Source organism: Neoarius graeffei, chromosome 26 (assembly GCF_027579695.1).
Source record: "Neoarius graeffei isolate fNeoGra1 chromosome 26, fNeoGra1.pri, whole genome shotgun sequence".
In the NCBI taxonomy this organism is placed as follows: Eukaryota; Metazoa; Chordata; class Actinopteri; order Siluriformes; family Ariidae; genus Neoarius; species Neoarius graeffei.
This window is the reverse complement of record NC_083594.1, coordinates 42316787-42342630: the sequence shown is the minus strand read 5'-3', so window position 1 is coordinate 42342630 and position 25844 is coordinate 42316787. Positions and strand designations below refer to the sequence as shown.

The 25844-nt window shown below is 42.0% G+C and overlaps 1 protein-coding gene across 3 annotated transcripts in view; it reads right to left on the bottom strand.

Annotated features, from left to right (window-relative positions):
• The window catches only part of ikbke (inhibitor of nuclear factor kappa B kinase subunit epsilon), a 68581-nt gene extending 43665 nt beyond the window's left edge, over positions 1-24916 (bottom strand). Inside the window, exons 1-9 of one of the 3 annotated variants that reach the window (XM_060910490.1) lie at positions 24745-24916; positions 24391-24473; positions 21524-21620; positions 21248-21385; positions 16651-16786; positions 13818-13999; positions 12219-12379; positions 8207-8317; positions 520-699 (exon numbers count right to left, since the gene is read on the bottom strand). In XM_060910490.1, the coding sequence (XP_060766473.1) occupies positions 520-699; positions 8207-8317; positions 12219-12379; positions 13818-13999; positions 16651-16786; positions 21248-21385; positions 21524-21613 (998 nt within the window). In that variant the 5' untranslated portion in view covers positions 21614-21620; positions 24391-24473; positions 24745-24916. Of the gene's footprint in view, positions 1-519; positions 700-8206; positions 8318-12218; positions 12380-13817; positions 14000-16650; positions 16787-21247; positions 21386-21523; positions 21621-24390; positions 24474-24744 lie in introns of those variants that run through there. The other 2 variants (XM_060910491.1, XM_060910492.1) reach the window with 2 other exon arrangements.
• Between the last annotated feature and the right edge of the window lie 928 nt (positions 24917-25844).

Below are 25844 nucleotides of genomic sequence, written 5' to 3'. Positions count from 1 at the left end.
TCTGGTGGTCATTTATTCAGTCGAATCGTGTAAAACGCGCGAGGCAGTTGAGAAAGAAACAAAGAAAACGAATCTCCGTTCTTCACTGTTTTATTCAGCGAAGACATCGAATGAGGTGTGTGACTTTGCGCATGCGCATTGTATTTGTATCGATACAGAGCCGCTTCATCTGTCCACACTACAGCGAAGCGCTACAGTACCGGTACTGTACCGGTACGAAACCCATACATTTGTGGGTTTCGTACCGATACAGTTATACCGCTACAGTACCGGTATAGTTGCTAGTGTGGACAGGTGTTGCGGTACGAAAGTAGTATTGTATCAGTACAAAATCCCTAGTGTGGACAGGGTATATTTCACTTTACCTGTCAGTGTTTTTAATGTTATGGCTGATCAGTGTATAAACATGCCAACAATATTCAAAACTAAACTAGAAATATTCAAAACTAAACGATCAATTATTGACTAAATATTAAAGTGCAAAGAAACAGCAGTTCCCAAAGTACTATCGGTACTAACGTGTTGTAAAAGTGGATGAATATGGTGTGGGCAGTGGCTTGCTGAAGTGAGAAAATGTGCACTTTTTCACGTTGGAGGATGTCCATTGTAGCAGCAAAGAACTGATCAAATCCCCAGCATTTCTCCTGATTGGCCTCCAGGATGTTGGCCAGCACTGGGACCAGGTGCATTTTCAGGCCCCTGAAACAACAGAAGAGCATCCCGGCAACGATATTCCTCACTGTTACAGATATCGATGTGATAAAATATGACTTACAGGCGCAGCCCATGGAAGGACTGACGTCAGACTATGTGACAGACCAAAACATCTGTCTTTCAAAAACACGTCTGAATTCTGAAGTCAGTCAATATTATTGCTTTTGTAGTTGGAGTGGAATCAGTTTTAAGGGCATACATGTCAACCTATACGGAATGTCCGTATTTTATACGGATTTGATTCAATAAACGTAGTATACGGGCGTATAAATAAAGTTATACGGATTCTTTAAAAAAAACTTCAATATTTATTTAGAGCTATAATCAATTCCCACGATGATAAAAGAACGCATAACATTTACAAACGTACTGTACACCACAGACAGCCAGTAAAGAGTCTTATGAAATCGCGCGTTATCTTGTGGTAGCGAGACTTCGTTCCACTTTTGATCATGCGCACACCGCATTGCGAGAATCCCGCCAACCGTGAAGTCATAGACATATAAACATAGACGCCGCCTTCTGCGTAGAATCATACGTCATCCTCGCCGCCATATTGGATGTGGCAAAGTGGAGATTCTTCAGCCGTCTCTGGTATAGCGTCTAGACAGTAGCCGAGAATAAAGATGCCTCATTCATGTGCTGCGTTTAACTGTACCAACAGGTTTACCGTCCAAACGAGATCACATGGGATTACCTTTCACAGGTGAGACTGGAAAAATACTTTTCATTGTGTTTGGTCATTATAACGTAATTTTACGAGCAGATTTTTCTGACTTTGTGGCTAATATGAAGTCTCGCGCATAATAGCCGCTCGGTGAAACCTGTCTCCAAACAACGAAGTATTTCCTTCGTAACTACGCTGATAACACTTTGTGTTTTTGTTAAACATTGGAGCTTTGTATTCATTCTGAAGGTTTATTGTTATTAATATTGAATAAAAAGTAACTGGGATATATCATTGTTAATTATCATTCAAATTTTAGGTAAATTATTTTAATTTGCATCTTGTACGGATTTTATAAGGGAAATACGGATTTTGGAGGTTGGTTATACAGGTTTGATTGACCAAAGGTTGACATGTATGTAAGGGTTAATGTAATGGTTTCTCACAAAAGATAATGATGTCCTGAATATATTTCCCAGATGTGCCACATTGAAATATGGCACCATTTTTAAAAGTGGAGTGTACTACTGTATATAAAACGTAAAAAAAAAAAAAAAAGACATGGCACAGTATATCCTGATTGTTTTTTTTTTTTAATGACAAGACTAATATGTAAGGAGTCAAACATTTGGGCATGTGCTGTTATCGGAAAATAATTAAAGCCTCGGTCACAACCGGCCGTACGTGCTCCTACGGCCGGTCTACGTGCAAAAAACGCACAGAGGGCGCGCGTGAGACGTGCTGATTTTCGAGCCGTAGACTGGCCGCAGACCGGCCACAGAGGTTCTTTGTCATGTCAAACAAACTCTACGGGCGCTTACGTTTTTTTCAGGTTGCAAGACAAACTTACGGCCAACGTGCGTCTTTCTCCACGAACAAAAAAACGCAGCGATTTGGGAAATGCCAAAAATCGCACGGCCAAAAAATCGTACGTCCGGTTGTGACCTAGGCTTAACGAAGCGTACTGAAAAGCGTTAATACACCCGAGATGATTTCTTATAAGACATAGTTGAAACTTTTAGTCAGGTTTTTGTGACATCGGTGTGAAAAAAATATTGTGGAATAAACTGGTACTTTATATGCAATTTCTTGTTTTCCTTATCGAAAAAAAAAGAGTGTACTTTCAGAAAATACCACCAAAAATAGTATATCACTCGGCTTTATGGGTGTTTTTGCATGATGTTTGCTGAAAAGTAGGCGAAAATGACCATTTTTTGATGACAAAATATTCTGAATACGCGCAGTAATCATGCTGCAGCTTGCAAATTGTTGCTCAGCTTGCCGACTATTAACCTTAGAATAAGAGCTCATGTTGTCTACTTTTGAATGAGTATCAGTTTCAGTGGTCGTAGTAAGTAATGATGTCATACCAGCCTGTGTTTCCAAAGACGTCCGGTGACAATTTTGTTAGGAAATTTTGACCCTGTAGGTAAGAATCTGGCTTTCAATTCCTCCTGTAGCGTTGACTGTATAGTAAATCTGCCTGTATTATACATCAATCTCTGTGTAACTTTGTTGGAAATAAGGCAGTATGAAATATTTAAGTATACTCTAACATTAAAGTAAAATTATTACTTTTACTAACCCTACCCCTATCGATTTTTAGTTTGCGAAAAAAATACATACAGTACTGTTGTAAAATACAAACAAACTTGCGTTCACTCAATTTTCAAGGTAGAGCTACCAAAATTGAATCGCTTATACCTATTTGTATGGGTTACCGTACAACCAGTTAACATTATTTAGGCCTAATAACTTCAAGGTTTTTTTTACGACAAAATTTTCATATGCGTTTCAGAAATCCCCTCCCAATTTTGCATGTATTTACTGATTCATTCAATGATGAATCCAATTTATCCTGCCAGAACAACTAAGGCAAGGCTTCTTGATATCATTTTGTAAGCATCACTGTTACATGTGTTAGAAAATAAAGGCTAACTGACATTTCTTTTACATTCCAGACTGACTGAATAGAGACAAGACGCCAAGACGAAAGCAGTCTAGGGGTGGAGGCAGGCCTCCTGGGGAGTATTCCAAGCTTACTGATGGAGAAGAAAGCATATCACACTCAGGCTACCCAAGTTCATAGAGGCAAAAAAAGCTGAGACAAAAGGACCTGCTAAAGAATCATCAGAGGAACAATCATTCCCAAAAGCTAGAGGGCGACCACCTCTCCATGATGAAGCAATGACTCCGAACACCTTACGAAGAAGAAAGAGAGATGTAATGGCATCTAAGAGACATGATGAGTCAGTGTCTGTTGTAAGGAAGAAAGCTGCCGATGTTAGGTGGCAATCGGAGCATGCAGAGCAGCCTGGAACCAGTGAACAGCAGAGTTCAGATGAGCATGACGAGGGACCATCTTGCAGCAAAACTTCAACGAGTTCCACTTCATCTCGACAACTTTTCAGAGTGAAAGCGCAACTTATTGGGCTACTTCCGAGCAATCCTTTTGACAATTTGGACACGTTGTTTCGGTATCTATCATTTGTTTAATAAGATCCTAGAGAATGAGAAAATGCCAAATGAATGGAGAGTGCGCTAGTCCCAATATACAAGAATAAGGGAGATGTACAGAGCTGCAGTAATTACAGAGGAATAAAATTGATGAGCCACACCATGAAGCTATGGGAAAGGGTATTGGAGGCGAGATTGAGAAGAGAGGTAGCAATCTGTGAACAGCAGTACGGGTTTATGCCAAGGAAGAGCACGTCGGATGCAATTTCTGCATTAAGAATGTTAATGGAGAAGGCCAGAGAAAGCTACATTGTGTGTTTGTAGACCTGGAGAAGGCATACGATAGAGTGCCGAGAGAGGAGTTATGGTATTGTATGAGAAAGAGTGGAGTGAATGAGAAGTATATCAGAGTGGTGCAAGACATGTATGAGAACAGTGAAACAGCAGTGAGGTGTGCAGTTGGAACAACTGAATGGTTCAAGGTGAAGGTGGGACTCCATCAAGGATCTGCTTCAAGTCCTTTCTCGTTTGCCATAGTGATGGATAGCTTGACGGATGAAGTGAGGCAAGCGTCACCATGGAGCATGATGTTTGTGGATGATATTGTGATATGTGGTGAAAGTAGAAAGGAGGTTGAGCTCGGTTTGGAGAGATGGAGGTATGCATTGGAACGAAGAGGAATGAAGGTGAGCAGGAGCAAAACAGAATACATGCGCATCAATGAGAATGGGGATGAGAGTGTAGTGAAGATGCAAGGAGCAGACGTAAAGAAAGTTGGTGAATTCAAGTACCTGGGCTCAACTGTGCAGGAAAATGGGGGCTGTGATAGTGAGGTGAGAAAGAGATTGCAGGCAGGGTGGAGCAGTTGGAGAAGGATTTCGGGAGTCATTTGTGAGAGGAAAGTCCCAGCAAAAGTGTATAAGACAGTAGTGAGACCAGCTGTGATGTATGGATTGGAGACAGTACTCTTAACGAAGAGACAGGAGGCAAAGTTGGAGGTGGCGGAGTTGAGGATGTTAAGGTTTGCGATGGGAGGTTGGACAGGATAAGGAACGAGCACATCAGAGGGACAGCACATGTGGAGAGCTTGGGAATTAAGCTAAGAGAGATGAGACTGAGATGGTATGAGCACAGCCTGAGAAGAGATGTAGAGTATGTTGGAAGGAGAATATTGAGGATGGAGCTGCCAGGCACACGAAAACGATGAAGGCCAAAGAGGAGATACATGGATGTAGTGAGAGAGGACATGAAAGTGTCAGGTGTGGTAGAGAAGGATGCGGAAGACAGGGAGCAATGGAGACGAAAGATCCACTGTGGCGACCCCTAATCGGGAGCAGCCAGAAGAAGAAGTTTCGGTATCTATCATCTTATTATCCTGCTATTGATGCTGCACAATACAAGTATGTTGGAAGGCTTTCACTTTGACAATGACGGTATCGTGCAAAAACTGTTAATGACCTTGTATCCAAATATCCTGAGGATGTTCAGAATGAAGTATTACAGTACTGGCTGGGTAGGCTTGTGGATGATGGAATAGTGGAAAATATACTGCAACATTATGAAATTCAGTTTCCGTCCAGGGGCGGCACGGTGGTGTAGTGGTTAGCGCTGTCGCCTCACAGCAAGAAGGTCCGGGTTCGAGCCCCGTGGCCGGCGAGGGCCTTTCTGTGCGGAGTTTGCATGTTCTCCCCGTGTCCACGTGGGTTTCCTCCGGGTGCTCCGGTTTTCCCCACAGTCCAAAGACATGCAGGTTAGGTTAACTGGTGACTCTAAATTGACCGTAGGTGTGAATGTGAGTGTGAATGGTTGTCTGTGTCTATGTGTCAGCCCTGTGATGACCTGGCGACTTGTCCAGGGTGTACCCCGCCTTTCGCCCGTAGTCAGCTGGGATAGGCTCCAGCTTGCCTGCGACCCTGTAGAACAGGATAAAGCGGCGAGAGATAATGAGATGAGATGAGTTTCCGTCCATTAGCTGACCTGAGACAAGATTGATATTTTGGTGAAGAACAAGGGTTATATGAGCTGAAAATCATGTAATATTTAGTTTATAACAGAAAACGTACAGTAAAATGTAGTGGTGTATAGGCGAGGTTCAGGTTTTCCTCCTTTCAACTTTGTGTCAATAAAAGGCCTGTAGTGTGGAAACCATAAAAGATTTTGCGTAAATAATTTTGTTTTCACATTCCTGAGAAGATTTGACCCAAAAATTATATCTTTTGCGCTCATAAAAATGAAATAGATTTTTTGCTCTAAACGTCACTAAAATGTGACTAGAACCTTGAACCTGGTCATAACAGCACTTTCAAAGGGTTTTTTCCCCCCTTTGCGTTACACGCCAATTTGCAAATGATTACAAAAGTACTGACACCGGAGACTCCTTCCAAAAATGATCAATAAACTTAAATCTACTCACAAAATTTTCACCATGTCAAGGATTACAAATTTTCTTTCGAACTTTTTTCCAATGCATTTAGATTATGTGGCTCACCTATCATACAAGTCCCTGACGAATTAACTGTTCATTTACAGTGGGGCAAAAAAGTATTTAGTCAGCCACCAATAGTGCAAGTTCTCCCACTTAAAAAGATGAGAGAGGCCTGTAATTTTCATCATAGGTATACCTCAACTATGAGAGATAGAATGGGGGGAAAGAATCCAGGAAATCACATTGTAGGATTTTTAATGAATTAATTGGTAAATTCCTCGGTAAAATAAGTATTTGGTCACCTACAAACAAGCAAGATTTCTGGCTCTCACAGACCTGTAACTTCTTCTTTAAGAGGCTCCTCTGTCCTCCACTCGTTACCTGTATTAATGGCACCTGTTTGAACTCGTTATCAGTATAAAAGACACCTGTCCACAACCTCAAACAGTCACACTCCAAACTCCACTATGGCCAAGACCAAAGAGCTGTCAAAGGACACCAGAAACAAAATTGTAGACCTGCACCAGGCTGGGAAGACTGAATCTGCAATAGGTAAGCAGCTTGGTGTGAAGAAATCAACTGTGGGAGCAATTATTAGAAAATGGAAGACATACAAGACCACTGATAATCTCCCTCGATCTGGGGCTCCACGCAAGATCTCACCCCGTGGGGTCAAAATGATCACAAGAACGGTGAGCAAAAATCCCAGAACCACACGGGTGGAACCTAGTGAATGACCTGCAGAGAGCTGGGACCAAAGTAACGAAGGCTACCATCAGTAACACACTATGCCGCCAGGGACTCAAATCCTGCAGTGCCAGACGTGTCCCCCTGCTTAAGCCAGTACATGTCCAGGCCCGTCTGAAGTTTGCTAGAGAGCATTCAGATGATCCAGAAGAGGATTGGAAGAATGTCATATGGTCAGATGAAACCAAAATATAACTTTTTGGTAAAAAACTCAACTTGTCGTGTTTGGAGGAGAAAGAATGCTGAGTTGCATCCAAAGAACACCATACCTACTGTGAAGCATGGGGGTGGAAACATCATGCTTTGGGGCTGTTTTTCTGCAAAGGGACCAGGACAACTGATCCGTGTAAAGGAAAGAATGAATGGGGCCATGTATCGTGAGATTTTGAGTGAAAACCTCCTTCCATCAGCAAGGGCATTGAAGATGAAACGTGGCTGGGTCTTTCAGCATGACAATGATCCCAAACACACCGCCCGGGCAACGAAGGAGTGGCTTCGTAAGAAGCATTTCAAGGTCCTGGAGTGGCCTAGCCAGTCTCCAGATCTCAACCCCATAGAAAATCTTTGGAGGGAGTTGAAAGTCCGTGTTGCCCAGCGACAGCCCCAAAACATCACTACTCTAGAGGAGATCTGCATGGAGGAATGGGCCAAAATACCAGCAACAGTGTGTGAAAACCTTGTGAAGACTTACAGAAAATGTTTGACCTCTGTCATTGCCAACAAAGGGTATATAACAAAGTATTGAGATGAACTTTTGTTATTGACCAAATACTTATTTTCCACCATAATTTGCAAATAAATTCTTTAAAAATCAGACAATGTGATTTTCTGGATTTTTTTCTCATTTTGTCTCTCATAGTTGAAGTGTACCTATGATGAAAATTACAGGCCTCTCTCATCTTTTTAAGTGGGAGAACTTGCACAATTGGTGACTGACTAAATACTTTTTTGCCCCACTGTATAAACCTGTGATTTTCCTTGCATTTTAAGAGCTCCTGTTATAGAAAACTAATCAACATCTTGACATACGACCAACACCTATAACACATACAGTACAGTGAAGTCTATAAAGCTGCGACGCTGGGCTGTAAAGTTATCACAGTGCAAACGTTGCAAGCCGTTCCTACTCCAGAAATTCTGAACTAAACTCAGGGCTAGAGCTCAAACTTGAATCTAAACCCGTCTGAAATACTCACGCTGAAAGCTGGCAGCAGTGGGGCAGTTGATAGCTCCATTCTATGGGTCCGTTGTCTACCTTCTGAACCCCTGCGATAGCACCCTCTGGCTTTTCAGTGGTGATCTTATACCTATGAGTAAATGAGTCTGTGAAGGTTTTCAGTCATCCAGGTCATCGTAAACCGTAGGTGTTAAAGAAGGCAACTGGACTTGCTTGAAATCCTTGAAGACGTTTCGCCTCTCATCCGAAAGGCTTCTTCAGTTCTACAGTTTATGAGTAAAGGAGATATGTAATAACTGATTTAAACGACCCACAGGTCACCCTAACGACTCTCCAGGCTGCTAACACCTGTTCACACCTGGCTTCCAGTGACCCTAACACCTACAGGATGACTGAGAGGGTCAATGACCCATGTGGCCTCAATGACTCTCCACAGGAGGATAAATACCTGGAAGTCCTCACTAGTCAGACAGACGGATGAGAGGTAAACCGTCTTCAAGGAGTTCACGCAAGTCCAGTTGCCTTCTTTAGCACCTACGGTTTATGAGGAAATGAAATACGTAATAACAGATTTAACACTGGTAAGAATCAAATATACGATATATAGTAGTATTATGTTGATATGGGTTTGGGGAGATCCCCTTCAGGTAATCCCCAGTTCAAAACGTTTGCAAACTTTCGAAAGCTCAATCTCTTATTTTGAACATGATGTGAAAATAAGCCTTGGGATTTCCGCAGAAACATGAATGCAAGCTTTCAGCTCACATTGTCCCATTTCCCCTTTACTGAGAGTAGAGCCCTGCACTCCCGCGGGAGTCCCGCAGGACCCGACGCAAAGCAGTGCGGTGCGGGACAAATTTTGAAAGCTCATTGCGGGCGCGGGCGGGAGGGGGAGTGCACAATGCGGGAGCGGGCGGGAGAGGTGATAAGCTGCAGTCCCGCTAACTAAAAACGTGTTTAAAATAAAATTTATAAATTATTAATTTATGTCTATCATATATAATTTGTGCTGGATATTTTATTTGGCATTAATAAAAACATTTTAAGATGCCTAAATTTGCGGATGTGGTCTAATCTCGCGTACGTTTCCGATTCCTTTCCGCTCTTCCGTGTTTGAGATCTCCGATCATGGCAGAAGAGCAGAGCTCCTCTAGTGAAGCTCACAGTGCTTCAGAAGTAAGTGCTGCTTTAAAAAGAGGTGCCTGGCAACGCGCACCCTCGGTATGTGGAGAGCTCAGCTAAGCTCAGCATGTTTAATTCCCCAAGCCAATGACAAGAACTTTCGTGAGAAATAACGCGAACGTCTGCATCATGCGGGATTTGCGGGCGGGAGCGGGACAAAATATGGTAGGCGCGGGCGGGAGCGGGACTGAAAATCATAATTCTTTGCGGGAGCGGGACTGCACAATGCAGGAGCGGGACTGAAAATTCTGTCCCGCGCAGACCTCTAACTGAGAGTAACTATTGTTAACATATTAAAAGAGTAATATTAAATGGTCAGTAGAAACGAGGTTTATTTATCATGAAGGCTTTGTGAGAAGCGTTACACACCGGTCCACGATTAAGAAATATGTTTTTACTCCAAAACTACCATAAATACATTTAAGTATCCTGCTTGCATGTTTTTCCTTTCATTTTTAACAAGAGTGCTCTGAGAGCACAATATCCCCCACTGGTAACTAGGCCATAACTCTGGTAAAATGCAACTGAATTGAATGAAATGGCAATATCCGTACTACCGACATATAACAAAGAATCCTGCCAAGTTTTGTGAAATTCCTCTAAAAATTGAGAGAGGAGTTGATTTCAGAAGGTGAATACCCTTCCTGGGATGGACGGACGGACTGATGGACGGAAGGACGGAAATCACCACGACATAATCCCCCTTCGGGCCTTTGGGCCTTTGGGAGATAATAAAAATTGTGAAGGAAGTTGATTTCAGAAAGCAAGCGCACCTTGATGAAATTGCCAAAGTACAAGTTGGTTAATAATCAAGGGCATAACTCTGGTAAACTGTGCCCAAATTAAACGAAATTTCAATAGGTATATAACGTTCTGATAAAGTGTTTTGCCATGTTTGGTGAAATTCCTCTATAAATTGTGAGAGGAGTTGATTTCAGAAGAACGTACACCCTCATGAAATTGTCAAAGTACAAGTTACTTAATCAAGGGTCAAAACTCTGATAAAATTTTTCACAAACAAAATTAAATCGCAATACGTATAATAACAAGGCCTTTTGCCAAGCTTTGAGAAATTCATCCAAAAATTGTGAGAGGAGTTGATGTTAGAAAGCAAGCACACCTCCATGAAACTGTCAAAGTACAAGGTTGTCCATCAAGGGCTGCAAGTCTGGTAAAATGCGACCGAATTTAACGAAATTACACTGACATATAACAATGCATTTTACCAAGTTTGGTGAAATTCCTCCACAAACTGTGAGAGGAGTTGATTTCAGAAGGAAAAAACACTCTCGTGAAATTGTTAAAGTAAAATTTTGTTAATCAAGGGCTGTAACTCTGGTAAAACGTGACCTAATTGAACGAAATTACAATACGCGTACTGTAGTACCAACGTATACCAAAGAATCCCGCCAAGTTTCGTGAAATTCCTCCAAAAATTGTGAACGGAGTTGATTTCAGAAGGTGAGCACCCTTCCCGGGATGGACGGATAGAAATTGCCAAGACATAATCCCCCTTCGGGGCTTTTGGCCAGCGGGGCATAAAATTGATACGTGATGAGTATATAGTATATTTTATTAGTTAACACTCAAAAACCTTGTGTTCTGCTTTATCATTAAAGGGGAACTGAAGTCATTTTTAAACTTGCTTTATTTCTTAACTCATTCCCTACGGCAAGCCGCTGACAGCGGCTCGGCGAATTTTCCCATTCCCTACAGAAAGCCGGTACTATCGGCTTTGGTGACGTCATATGGAATTCCCTCCGAAACTCCCATAATAAAGCAGTACACATGAATTTGACCAATCAGAGCTGTAGAGGACTGCGCATAGACCACATTTGGATATTATAATTAGCGGGAAACCCGCGTAGGGAAGGTTTATTATAGCAGGGATGGACTGCTATAATATTATTATAGTATTATAATATTATGACTGATGCTTGTGAAACCTACCTACTTCAGAATTATACAAAAATAATTCCATATTTAGAAAGGATAGGTTTCAAGGACTCGGTAAATGTATACTTTTCTACCTCTAAAATAATTTGTTATGGAGATAGAGACGTTTAACTGAATGTACCTATTAAATTCGTGATTTTCACAAAAAGTATTCCGTCAAAACGTGACTGAAAAAAATTGAAGTATTTCGTAAGGAATGAGTTAATTAACGTGCTATTCAATTACGTTTTCGGTTTTAGTAACCTTAGATCGTGACTCGTATTGGCAACTAATTGCAATGAAATATTATACTTATCGGCCTATTCGATTTTTAGCCATGTTGAATTTGGTCCACGGCAGGCGTCGCTTATCCGTGCAATCTTCACGAGACTTGTGCGAGACTTTGAAACGTCAAGCGTCAGCCAGGTGTCAGTGCCGCCATTTTGAAAACTGTTTTCCAAACGAAATATTGGACAAAAACGAGTTTAAATGACGATTACTGCCTACTTTTTTTTTCAAACTTTCCTGACTATCAAAACAAACAAAACTTCCGGCTTGGTTACATCAGCATTCGAAAGAGGGCGCCACGTCTTTTAACAACGTTGGCAGATGTTCATCGCTTTGATTTCCGCTGTACGTTTTACTTCCGTCCTACGATGTCTCGCACAGGTCTCAGCGGATCTCGTTTACGGCCGTTGCTTCGACATATGGACTGATATATTACACAGCATATTTCAGACACTCATAACTTGCTATAGCGGTGACAAAATAGCGCTCAAAAATGTATTCCTATATTTAATAAAATGAGAAAAATAGAATTTTGATCATAAAAAATTCGCCTTCAGGTCTCCTTTAATACTGCTTTCAGCAAATAAGACTTATATTATTGACAAATAATAATCTTTTCCCCGTACATTATCTGTTTGTTCCTGCGTGGTCCACCGTATGGTATGAAAGGCAGGCTGCCGGTTGCGGCGTGGTAAAAAGTAACACCAATGCTCCAAAGATCCACTGTCACTCCGTAGGCCTTCTGCTGGGGCTTCCTCAGAACTGCACGCTCATACATGTCTGGGTGCTGCACACGAGAGAAAGAAGTACACGCTAGCCACTGTTTCACCGTTCAAATAAAGAAACAAACTTCATTGTTATTTCTCGTTTAAAAGTACACCAAACATCTCAATGCTGCACATACGCTTTAAAAAAAAAAAAAAAGCACGGAAATGAGAAATGCTGATTAAGCGTCAGCTCTTTTTGTCCAGATAATTACACCAAGAAGTTTATGACGTGTTCCTAGATCAGTGTTAATCATCAGACTTGTGATCGGTTTTGTACAGACTACCAGTGTAAATTCTCATCTCATCTCATTATCTCTAGCCGCTTTATCCTGTTCTACAGGGTCGCAGGCAAGCTGGAGCCTATCCCAGCTGACTATGGGCGAAAGGCGGGGTACACCCTGGACAAGTCGCCAGGTCATCACAGGGCCGACACATAGACACAGACAACCATTCACACTCACATTCACACCTACGCTCAATTTAGAGTCACCAGTTAACCTAACCTGCATGTCTTTGGACTGTGGGGGAAACCGGAGCACCCGGAGGAAACCCACGCGGACACGGGGAGAACATGCAAACTCCGCACAGGAAGGCCCTCGCCGGCCACGGGGCTCGAACCCGGACCTTCTTGCTATGAGGTGACAGCGCTAACCACTACACCACCGTGCTGCCCCAGTGTAAATTAAAATAAATAAAATAAGAGAGGGGTGGCACGGTGGTGTAGTGGTTAGCGCTGTCGCCTCACAGCAAGAAGGTCCGGGTTCGAGCCCCGTGGCCGGCGAGGGCCTTTCTGTGTGGAGTTTGCATGTTCTCCCCGTGGGTTTCCTCCGGGTGCTCCGGTTTCCCCCACAGTCCAAAGACATGCAGGTTAGGTTAACTGGTGACTCTAAATTGACCGTAGGTGTGAATGTGAGTGTGAATGGTTGTCTGTGTCTATGTGTCAGCCCTGTGATGACCTGGCGACTTGTCCAGGGTGTACCCCGCCTTTCGCCCGCAGTCAGCTGGGATAGGCTCCAGCTTGCCTGCGACCCTGTAGAACAGGATAAAGCGGCTACAGATAATGAGATGAGAAAATGAGAGAGCGACTTGGCCCTCGTGTTGTCTATTAGAAGCTCCAAGTTTTTATTTTAAAATATCCAATACAGCTTGTGATATCGGATTTGTGATAAAATTCAGTATGAGACACATTTAGAAACACAAACCCATTCACATGCTTGGGGATGCAATGGCAAGATGGAGGTCATGTGACGCGAACTACAATCACCTTTTTGTTTCATATTTACAACAGACATATTCTTAGTTCAGCAGTTAATCTGATTTCTGTTAATCTGGGCGACCAGACATGTGACCATAAAAGAATTCATCTAATATAACTATAATTAAAATAAAATCTGTTCCACTTATAATAAAGGTTTAAAATAGATCACAGTTAAACGGTGACCCTTTTCCTAGTCTCACCAGATACTCCTCTGTGCCATAGATGGACACAAACTTCTCGTCGTCCTCCAGTTCCCGAGCAGCACCGAAGTCTGTAAGTTTGTAGACTGAGCATCCGTCCTCCCCGATCTGCCTCATAATATTCCCTGGCTTGATATCTCGGTGGACCACCCCGTTCTCACGCAAATGGTTCATCCCGTGAACTGCAAATTTGGAAAAAAAATGTTTAATATGGTTAACAATCAGGTTTAACTGTATGGTTTTTTTTTAATGATTTCCTGCTATACCGTTCCATCTTCCATATTTCAGAATATAGTATGATTTTTACGAATTTTAAGAGCCAGTAAGACAACTCGTGGTGTTGCTCTTCTGCTTTTCTGACCCTGTTAAATAGCGACTGTGAATAATCTCATCTGGATAGTATAGATACTTTTGAAGAAGTGTAAAGACTATGCTTATTTCAGGACACTAATTCATAATATGATCATATCCCTTCAACACATTGTAGGTACAACAGCCCGTTTCTCTTTAAAAAAACTACAGATCCCACCAACCAACTTCCGCTTTGACCTACGTCATGCCTGGGCGGGATCACCTACGTCACTTCCTCCATGAGCACATAAGTGACTCAACCACAGTCTGTCTAAGAACTACAAATCCCATCAACCAGCTTCCGCATGACCTGCGTCACGCCGGGTCGGGATCACCAACGTCACATCCTCCATGAAGGCATAAGTAACGGAACAACGCTTCTGTCTCTCTCTCGTCTTGGATCCCAAGCCATCCAGACACAAAGAGATACCCTGCACCAGAAAACCAGATAAATACATCTTTTCTTTTCTTTCTTGCAAGAATCAGAGTTTCGCGCTTCTCTTTTACGTACCCTTGGCCAAGGTAGACTCCAGAATCGCGCGATTTTAAACTCAGCTTGAGTTACAACCGGTTTTCAGTTATTCATTATACGTACGTACGGACTGCAGCCCAAGCAGTTAATTAAAGTTTAGAAGCGACCGGATCCTTCTAATTAAAAAGCTGTGCACATTGTCTGATCAGAGGAGAACTTTTCAGCACAAGCGACCACGCGTCGGACCCAGAAATCCTCTGCTTTCCACGGAAGCGACTCACGTGCTCCACCACGGTGAAACTCCAAAAGTCTCGGAACATCTCATAATCTCGCGTAGAGGCGAGATACTGAAGTAAGACTGGCAAAATTTGGGCAGAAAAGCTAGTCTTAGGAATTTGCTTTATTGAAGTAGTGTGAATTTAAACTCAGGAACGGTTTAATTGTTTACACTGTAGACACGCAGCGTGTTGAATTGATGATTGTTCTATTTTGTTTTCATCTCTCAATTGTTTAATAGATAGGCTTTGCATGCTCTCTCTATTCCTGTCTAACACTTTAATTTCATTATTACACGTATTTTGACCGCATCAAGATTTCAGTGGATTTAATACTGTTATAAGCTAGTGAAATTAGCCTATGGCTAATTCTTTTGTCCCATTAGCAATACGGCTAAGTGTATTGTCTCAAGGGAACACTCCTCCACACTCACATACACACCTTTTGTCTTAACTCCACGAGGTAGGATCCTTGGGCCTTAGCTAGCCACATACGGCTAATTCTTTTGTCTCATTAGCAATACGTGCTAATTCTTTGTTTTACTTAGAAACACGTGGTCAACTCCCCCACGCACAAACACACCTTAGCTAGCATTCCTTTGTCTTAGCAACCAAAGCTAATTCTTTGATAACTTAGAAACACGTGGTCACCAGGCCTCACACACACAAACACATCTTAATTAGCACACAAAGTTAATCTTTTGTCTTCACCACAACACACTCACACACACACACGCTCATCAAGTATATATCATATTTGTATATATTTCAACTGTTATTATTCATTTTTATCTTCGTTATAATAAATTCAATTATTATTGAAACTGTGTGTTTTATTTGTTGTTCCAATACTTCTGAAGTCGCCCAAATCTCAAAAGAATTCCAAGGTGCATATGAGTTATGTAATACGGTAAGTGATCATAATAATTTGGAATATACCATAATTTAGCTGTTTGGTAATTTATTATTAAGCACCAAAATTAATGGTATTAACTAATGAGACTGATTCCACAAGTGATTTAATGATTCAATGAGACTGATTTAGTGATACAATAATTAATGAGACTGATTTAATGAGATTGATCACTTAATTACCAATTGCACCTACAACATGCAGTACTGTCTGCCTCGTCTCTACAAGTTTGATTCTTTCTGTATATCCTACAGTACTGATCTACACCCACCGGCCACTTTAATAGGAACTTGTTCTTGGCTGGCAGGAGTGGAACCCAATATGGTCTTCTTCTGTCGCATGCTGAGATGCTTTTCTGCTCACCACGGTTGGAAAGAGTTGCTACGAGTTGCTATATCCTTCCTGGCAAAAAAAACAAAACAAAACCTCAAACCGATCTGGCCGTTTTCCTCTGACCTCTCTTATCAACAAGGCGTTCGCTTCCACCCACAGAACTGTCGCTCAGTCAGCTCGATGGTTTTTTTGTTTTTCGCACCATTCTGTGTCAACTCTACAGACTGTTGTGTGTGAAAACCCCAGGAGAGCAACAGTTTCTGAAATACTCAAATAAACCCGTCCATCTGGCTCAAACCGACACCCATGCCACAGGGAAAGGAAGTCACACTTTGAGATCACAAGTGTTCCTGTTCTGATGTTTGAAGTGAACATTAACTGAAGTCAAGAGATTGGCTGATTAGAGAACTGCAGAAAACAGCAGGTGGATTGGTGTTCCGAATAAAGTGGCCAGGGAGTGTGTATATAGTGCGAAAGAGAAATGCTTACCTACACAGTGCAGCACTATAAGGAATTCAGATTCAGGCAGGCCAAATGCGTTTTCAGGTTCCTCGAGCAGATTCAAAAGACTTCCTCCTGAACAGTACTCCATTACCAAAACCTTCTGTTTGGGGTTCGTCTGCATCTACATGAAAGAAAAACAAAACAATGAGATTAAAATAATAATAATAATAATAAATGAATATTAAAAAAAACCTTAAAATATAATAGGCTAGAGAGTTGTTTGATAATCAGTGTGATTTTGACTGATGAATTTGTACACAATGTGATGAGGGACAGGAAAGATAAAAGATGAACTGTTCGGTTTTAATTCATGTGGGTGCAAAGATTTCAGATACTGTTTATTAGAGATCTGTATCACTCTTCAGGCTTCCCACCGGCGCTCATCATCGACGAATGTAATCCGTCGGTGACGAAGAGAAAATGACTCGCAATCGTCACAGTGGAGAATGTCATTCATTCATTCATTCATTCATTATCTCTAGCCGCTTTATCCTTCTACAGGGTCGCAGGCAAGCTGGAGCCTATCCCAGCTGACTATGGGCGAAAGGCGGGGTACACCCTGGACAAGTCGCCAGGTCATCACAGGGCTGACACATAGACACAGACAACCATTTACATTCACACCTACGGTCAATTTAGAGTCACCAGTTAACCTAACCTGCATGTCTTTGGACTGTGGGGGAAACCGGAGCACCCGGAGGAAACCCACGCGGACACGGGGAGAACATGCAAACTCCACACAGAAAGGCCCTCGCCGGCCCCGGGGCTCGAACCCAGGACCTTCTTGCTGTGAGGCGACAGCGCTAACCACTACACCACCGTGCCGCCCACAGTGGAGAATGTATTTGCCATATTTATCATAAGTCATCTTTTATAGAAATCGCTCCACAAATCCCTCCGTTTGCCGAAATCCAACCGCAGTGAAGAGACGGCGGGAAGCCAGAGTGGAAACAATGAGTACGTGCTTGTGACCAATAAAAATCGACTACACATAATGACCAAATGAGCGCCAAGCTTTTGAGCAATCGCAGTGCGTCTTAACCGGCCTGGTGTGGTGGTGTAATGCTGTGTTCACACTTATTCCGGTACGAAAGTGGTATAACTGTATCGACACAAAGTATACCGGTACAGTTTAGTGCATCTGTCTACACTAGCGAGAAATGTTTGCGGTTTTCTTTCACGGGAGTTGAAATGTGCGTGCGCGAAATGTTTCCGTGGTTACCGAGTAACTTCCTTCCGAGAATATATGGTGGATGAAACAACGTGTGTGTGCTTTTTGTTGTCAATGTGCAGTCTGTATTTCTGATGGTCATTTATTCAGTCGAATCGTATAAAACGCGCGAGGCAGTTGAGAAAGAAACAAACGAATCTCCGTTCTTCACTATTTTATTCAGCGAAGACATCGATTGAGGTGTGTGACTTTGCGCATGCGCATTATATTTGTATCGATACAGAGCCGCTTCATCTGTCCACACTACAGCGAAGCGCTACAGTACTGATACTGTACCGGTATGAAACCCATACATTTGCGGGTTTCGTAACGATACAGTTATACCGCTACAGTACCGGTATAGTTGCTAATGTGGACAGGTGTTGCGATACGAAAGTAGTTTCGTATCGGTACAAAATCCCTAGTGTGGACAGGGTATAATTATCTCTGCGTGAACCGAACAACGGCGCAGTCGAAGCCGATGAAGTTTTTTTGGTCGCGCTTGATCAAGCACTGAAGATGATTTAAGGGCCACGCCGGAGGCACGCTCAGAGCCCCGACCGTCCCTGAGTACATCGGACAGTGTCAATAATACAGGGATTGGTGTAAAAAAACGCCAACGTGAAAGTGCAGTCAAGCCGGCAAGCGACTGAAGGGAGCTCTGTTTCGGGCAGCGTGGCATATTGAGTTCCCGTGGCGAATGTACAATGAAAAACGCTGTGTCGTTCTGTGTTCGGTTTGTAACTCGATGGGAAAATCGGATTCCGTCACTCTGTTCAATTGTTAATCAAGTTTTGTGTTGAACTAAAGGCTAAATACCTCTTTTGAATAATTCCCTGCTAAAATAACCTTCAGTAAGCTCAAACTAAAGAGGTTTATTTTAGCTTGATGGTGCACAGGAAGCCCAAAATCAGGTCTTTCTGATTAGAGACTGGAGTGGAGCCTAAATTTTATCTGTAATGGAGAGAGCTGTATCTATCTGTACAAATATTTGAATTGTGCCAGTTTGATTGGTATAAACCTGTATTCAATCCACTTCGGCATGTCGATAACTAAGAAAAAAATGCAGCCTAAGTGAAAAAAAAATGAAGAAACAGTGAAGAATACTTCTTTGACTTGATTTTTCAAGTAAAAGATGGAGAAATTTTTTTCAGAACCCAGGGGGAACACTCATTCTTCTTCATCTACCTAACATTGGAAAAAAAAAAGCTCAAGTAAACGAATGGTAAATTAGTAAACTATTTAGTAAATAATGGTAAATGGTAAATCACATACACATCTGCGAAGCACTTATTCTCTTAACTGATAAGGAAGGAAGACTACAATTAAAACTGAGAGTTAAAGGTATTACTGCTCATGTTAAAACTTCTTGCTCATGGTTCTCTGGAAAGAGTTCAGAACGATAAGTGACACATGAATCAGACAGGCGGAAGTGAACAAACACACCTACCTCATGATGGTGCTTGAAAGTTTGTGAACCCTTTAGAATTTTTGATATCTCATCTCATCTCATCATCTCTAGCCGCTTTATCCTGTTCTACAGGGTCGCAGGCAAGCTGGAGCCTATCCCAGCTGACTACGGGCGAAAGGCGGGGTACACCCTGGACAAGTCGCCAGGTCATCACAGGGCTGACACATAGACACAGACAACCATTCACACTCACATTCACACCTACGGTCAATTTAGAGTCACCAGTTAACCTAACCTGCATGTCTTTGGACTGTGGGGGAAACCGGAGCACCCGGAGGAAACCCACGCGGACACGGGGAGAACATGCAAACTCCGCACAGAAAGGCCCTCGCCGGCCACGGGGCTCGAACCCGAACCTTCTTGCTGTGAGGCGACAGCGCTAACCACTACACCACCGTGCCGCCCCCCAGTTAAACAAATGAGACAAAATTATAATACTTGGTCATTTATTTATTGAGGAAAATGATCCAATATTACATATCTGAGAGTGACAAAAGTATGTGAACCTTTGCTTTCAGTATCTGGTGTGACCCCCTTGTGCAGCAATAACTGCAACTAAACGTTTCCAGTAACTGTTGATCAGTCCTGCACACCGGCTTGGAGGAATTTTAGCCCATTCCTCCGTACAGAACAGCTTCAACTCTGGGATGTCGGTGGGTTTCCTCACATGAACTGCTCGCTTCAGGTCCTTCCACAACATTTCGATTGGATTAAGGTCAGGACTTTGACTTGGCCATTCCAAAACATTAACTTTATTCTTCTTGAACCATTCTTTCGTAGAACAACTTGTGTGCTTAGGGTTGTTGTCTTGCTGCATGACCCACCTAATCTTGTTCATGGACAGATGTCCTGGCATTTTCCTTTAGAATTCGCTGGTATAATCCAGAATTCATTGTTCCATCAATGATGGCAAGCCGTCCTGGCCCAGATGCAGCAAAACAGGCCCAAACCATGATACTACCACCACCATGTTTCACAGATGGGATAAGGTTTTTGTGCTGGAATGCAGTGTTTTCCTTTCTCCAAACATAACGCTACTCATTTAAACCAAAAAGTTCTATTTTGGTCTCATCCGTCCACAAAACATTTTTCCAACAGTCTTCTGGCTTGTCCACGTGATCTGTAGCAAACTGCAGACGAGCAGCAGTGTTCTTTTTGGACAGCAGTGGCTTTCTCCTTGCAACCCTGCCATGCACACCATTGCTGTTCAGTGTTCTCCTGATGGTAGACTCATGAACATTAACCAATGTGAAAGAGGCCTTCAGTTGCTTAGAAGTTACCCTGGGGTCCTTTGTGACCTCGCCGACTATTACACACCTTGCTCTTGGAGTGATCTTTGTTGGTCGACCACTCCTGGGGAGGATAACAATGGTCTTGAATTTCCTCCATTTGTACACAATCTGTCTGACTGTGGATTGGTGGAGTCCAAACTCTTTAGAGATGGTTTTGTAACCCTTTCCAGCCTGATGAGCATCAACAACGCTTTTTCTGAAGTCCTCAGAAATCTCCTTTGTTTGTGCCATGATACACTTCCACAAACGTGTTGTGAAGATCAGACTTTGATCGATCCCTGTTCTTTAAATAAAACAGGGTGTCCACTCACACCTGATTGTCATCCCATTGATTGAAAACACCTGACTCTAATTTCACCTTCAAATTAACTGCTAATCCTAGAGGTTCACATACTTTTGCCACTCACAGACATGTAATATTGGATCAATTTCCTCAATAAATAAGTGACCAGGTATAATATTTTTGTCTCAATTGTTTAACTGGGTTCTCTTTATCTACTTTTAGGACTTGTGTGAAAATCTGATGCTGTTTTAGGTCATATTTATGCAGCAGACATTTCTGAGCACCATCACAAAAAATGACTATCAGATAACCATCAGTGTATCCACCTCTTCTATGGTGAAGAGCTTGACGATGTTGACGTGATTGAGTTTCCGCAGCATCTCAAACTCCCTCATCTGTACCTCATACGGTCGGCTGTAGCTGGCCATGTTGAACACCTTCACTGCAACCACGTCACTTGTTTTCTTCAAAAAGATTCAGAATGTGTGCAATGTGTGAGTCATTTTCTCAGACAATAAGCAGACATCGTATATAGGTCAAAACACCAAATGCCTCTCTGAAATGTTCCAGAGCATCAGATAATAGTGTCAGACGGTGCATACTTTGGTTCGGGCTTTGTAGACACTCGCCGTCGCTCCCTGACCGAGAATATCTTCAATGGACCAAAGATGATTTTCCGTACTCGCGGTCATGGTGATCCTAGAGAAAGGAGTTGAGAAATATTACTCTTATATAGAGCATATTATATATGGTAGTCCTAAGGTGTCTGTATTGTACGTCTGTGTCTGTACAATATGTTCCTGCATCACTGCTGATTTCAAAGTTGACCCAATTTTCATTTGGCTTTGTATAAAAAAAAAAAAAAACAGTAGCACAGAACACAGACACAATTTGGTGCACTGAATGTAGCACAAAAAAATTGTTTAATTTGGCTTTACTTGCCTGCACAATTAATTATAAGTTATACAAATGAAATAAAACAAGGCAGGGTGTGCTGTTATATTTAACAATTATTTGCTTCAGACTCAGTGAATATCAGTGAATATTATACAGTGTCTTGCAAAAGTATTCATCCCCCTTGGTGTTTGTCCTGTTTTGTCGCATTATAAGCTGGAATTAAAATAGATTTTTTGGGAGGGTTAGCACCATTTGATTTACACAACATGCCGACCACTTTAAAGGTGAAAATTGTTGTTTTATTGTGACACAAACAATAATTAAGATGAAAAAACAGAAATCTGGAGTGTGCATAGGTATTCACCCCCTTTCATATGAAACCCCTAAATAAGAGCCGGTCCAACCAATTCACTTTATAAGTCACATAATTAGTTGATTAAGATCCGCCTGTGTGCAATCAAAGTGTCACATGACCTGTCACATGATGTCTGTATAAATCAACCTGTTCTGGAAGGACCCTGACTCTGCAACACTACTAAGCAAGCAACATGAAAACCAAGGAGCTTCCAAACAGGTCAGAGACAAAGTTGTGGAGAAGTATAGATCAGGGTTGGGTTATAAAAAATATCCCAAACTTTGAATATCCCAGGGAGCACCATTAAATCCATTATAGTAATCACTTTCACCCTGTTCTTCTTCAGAAATCCAACAGTGGCCTTAGATGCGCGTTTAAGATCATTATCATGTTGGAAAAGCGCACGACGACCAAGGGCACGGCGTGATGGTAGCATCTTCTCTTTCAGTATAGAGCAAAACGTCTGTGAATTCATGATGCCATCAATGAAATGCAGCTCCCCGACACCAGCAGCACTCATGCAGCCCCACATAAGGACACTGCCACCACCATGTTTCACCATAGGCACCATGCATTTTTCTTTGTATTCCTCACCTTTGCGACGCCATACAGTTTTGAAGCCATCAGTTCCAAAAACATTTATCTTGGTCTTATCACTCCAGAGTATAGAGTCCCAGTAGTCTTCATCTTTGTCAGCATGGGCCCTGGCAAACTCTAGGTGGGCTTTTTTGTGCCTGGGCTTTAGGAGAGGCTTCTTTCGTGGATGGCATCCATGCATGCTGTTCCTCTGCAGTGTACGCCGTATTGTGTCACGGGAAATAGTCACCCCAGTTTGGCTTTCTACTTCTTTAGATAACTGCAGTGAACTGGCATGCCGATTTTCTTCAACGCTTCTCATCAGAAGACGCTCCTGTCGAGGTGTTAACTTCCGTGGACAACCTGGACGTCTCTGTGAGATGGTTGCAGTTCCATCTTTCTTAAATTTTTGTCCCACTTTTGCTACAGTATTCTGACTGATAAGTAAAGCTTTGCTGAGCTTCTTGTAGCCTTCACCTTTGTGGTGTAAAGAAATTATTTTCTTTGGGGAATTCTGAAGAGACAAGTTGAGCATCACTCTCCATCCAGCATCCAGTCACTAAAAGAGGTCATTGTTGAAGAATGGAAAAAGATTGATGTTGCAAAACGTCGCCAACTTGTTCATTCCATGCCTAGAAGACTTGGTGCTGTCATTAAAAATCATGGAGGTCATACAAAGTACTAGATGTAGTAGTTTTTGTTGTGGGGTGTACTCATTTTTGCACCACCCTAATTTGAGTAAAACTGAAAAAATGTGTAATCTAAGTTTATATTATTAACCTGACTTTCACGTTATTAGTTAAACAGATGTTATATTAAATGTTGTCTTGTCAACATTTTGGAAATTGTTTGTGTTCATTGGGATATTGTTTAAAATGTTACTTTTCAAACGAGGTGTACTTACACTACCGTTCAAAAGTTTGGGGTCACTTTGAAATGTCCTTATTTTTGAAAGAAAAGCACTGTCCTGTTCAATGAAGATCACTTTAAACTAATCAGAAATCCACTCTATACATTGCTAATGTGGTAAATGACTATTCTAGCTGCAAATGTTTGGTTTTTGGTGCAATATCTACCGTACATAGGTGTATAGAGGCCCATTTCCAGCAACTCTCACTCCAGTGTTCTAATGGTACAATGTGTTTGCTCATTGCCTCAGAAGGCTAATGGATGATTAGAAAACCCTTGTACAATCATGTTAGCACAGCTGAAAACAGTTGAGCTCTTTAGAGAAGCTATAAAACTGACCTTCCTTTGAGCAGATTGAGTTTCTGGAGCATCACATTTGTGGGGTCGATTAAATGCTCAAAATGGCCAGAAAAATGTCTCGACTATATTTTCTATTCATTTTATAACTTATGGTGGGAAATTAAAGTGTGACTTTTCATGGAAAACACAAAATTGTCTGGGTGACCCCAAACTTTTGAACGGTAGTGTATTTATGCTGAGCGCTGTATTTTGCTGTGTAAGCTGACAGTTTGTTCATTTTAAATGGCATTCAGCAACCTGAGGCACAGTTCATCCAAGTGTTTGATAACAGAAAGCACAGCAGACATGACAAAAATACAAGTACATACAATTTTAAACAAACAAACAAACAAAAATAATAATAAATCAAGTTAATTGCCTGGTATAAGTCACCTTTTTCTAGTTTCTGGTCAGTGCCAGAGTAAACAGGTCAGATAGAGGAAACAGAAAACTCGAACTTCTCAGGAACTCAGGACCTGTGGAAACCAAACAACACTCAAAAAGTCACAAATTTGGCAGAAATATGCAACGTTTTTGTGTTTTTTTTTTAAAGAAACATTAACTTGAAATGTGTATTTTAGTGGTATTCTTCTTGTAAGTCTGGTAAAAGTGACGTTTTAATGAAGCTAAGCTGCTGAACTCTGAAGCTTTTTAATGCTGTTGATTCTTGTGCAACTTCCTGATGCAGCCTTTTGGTTCAACAGCAAGCAGAAAAGAAAAGAAAGGAAGAAAATAAACCAAACTCACCATTTCATATCCAACGCGAGATGAACAGGCAGAACGAGGAATTGCTTCTTCATACAGATATACAGAGATTTCTCAAACTGAACGTACAGTACAGACAGTTTCGACTGACTAAACAGACTTTCAGTTTGACAGGAAGGAACTTCCTTGTTGTAGTTCACAGAAAACTTACAATAGCCTACAATCAAGCTTTCATCACTTTCAGATTACAGAGGCCTAATCAGACTGGATGAATAAACCATACATGGTTTAAAAGCATAGCATAACTTAGATTTACATTTTATGTGTAATATTTATCAGGATTATATCTGTAGATAAAAAAAAAATAACTGCACAGATGTAAACATTGATTTAGATTGTCAGTGCGTTTTGTCTCCATCTGCTGGTCAATATGCCCTATGACACCCTCTCTCTCACCTTAGCCAGTGCTTAGTTTGGAACCGGGTTTTCTGTTTCCACTGACAAAGAACTGGCTCTGGGGCCAGAAAAACCGGTTCCAGGCTAGCACCAGCTCTTTGCTGGGCCAGATGAAAGAACCGCTTATGTCAGTGGGGGGGCGGAGTTGTTAAGACCGACAACAATAGCAAGACCGCGAAAGGTCGCCATTTTTAAGCGACGAGAAGCAGCAACTGTACAAAGGCGAAGTCATCCATTATTGTTGTTGTTGCGACATAATGATGTGGCTTCCCTTAGCACCCTGAGCTATGGAAAAGCAAACTGGTTCTCAGCTGGCTCGCAAGTTGAACGAGTTGTGAACCAGCACCAGCACTGGCCCCGAACCAGCCCTGGAACTGATTTGGTGGAAAAGTGGTATCTATTGCCCCTTTTCCACCAAAGCAGTTCCAGGGCTGGTTCGGGGCCAGTGCTTAGTTTGGAACCTGGTTTTCTGTTTCCACTGACAAAGAACTGGCTCTGGGCCAGAAAAACCGGTTCCAGGCTAGCACCAGCTCTTTGCTGGACCAGATGAAAGAACCGCTTATGTCAGCGGGGGGGCGGAGTTGTTAAAACCAACAACAATCGCAAGACCGCGAAAGATCGCCATTTTTAAGCGACGAGAAGCAGCAGCTGTACAAACGCGAAGTCATCCATTATTATTGTTGTTG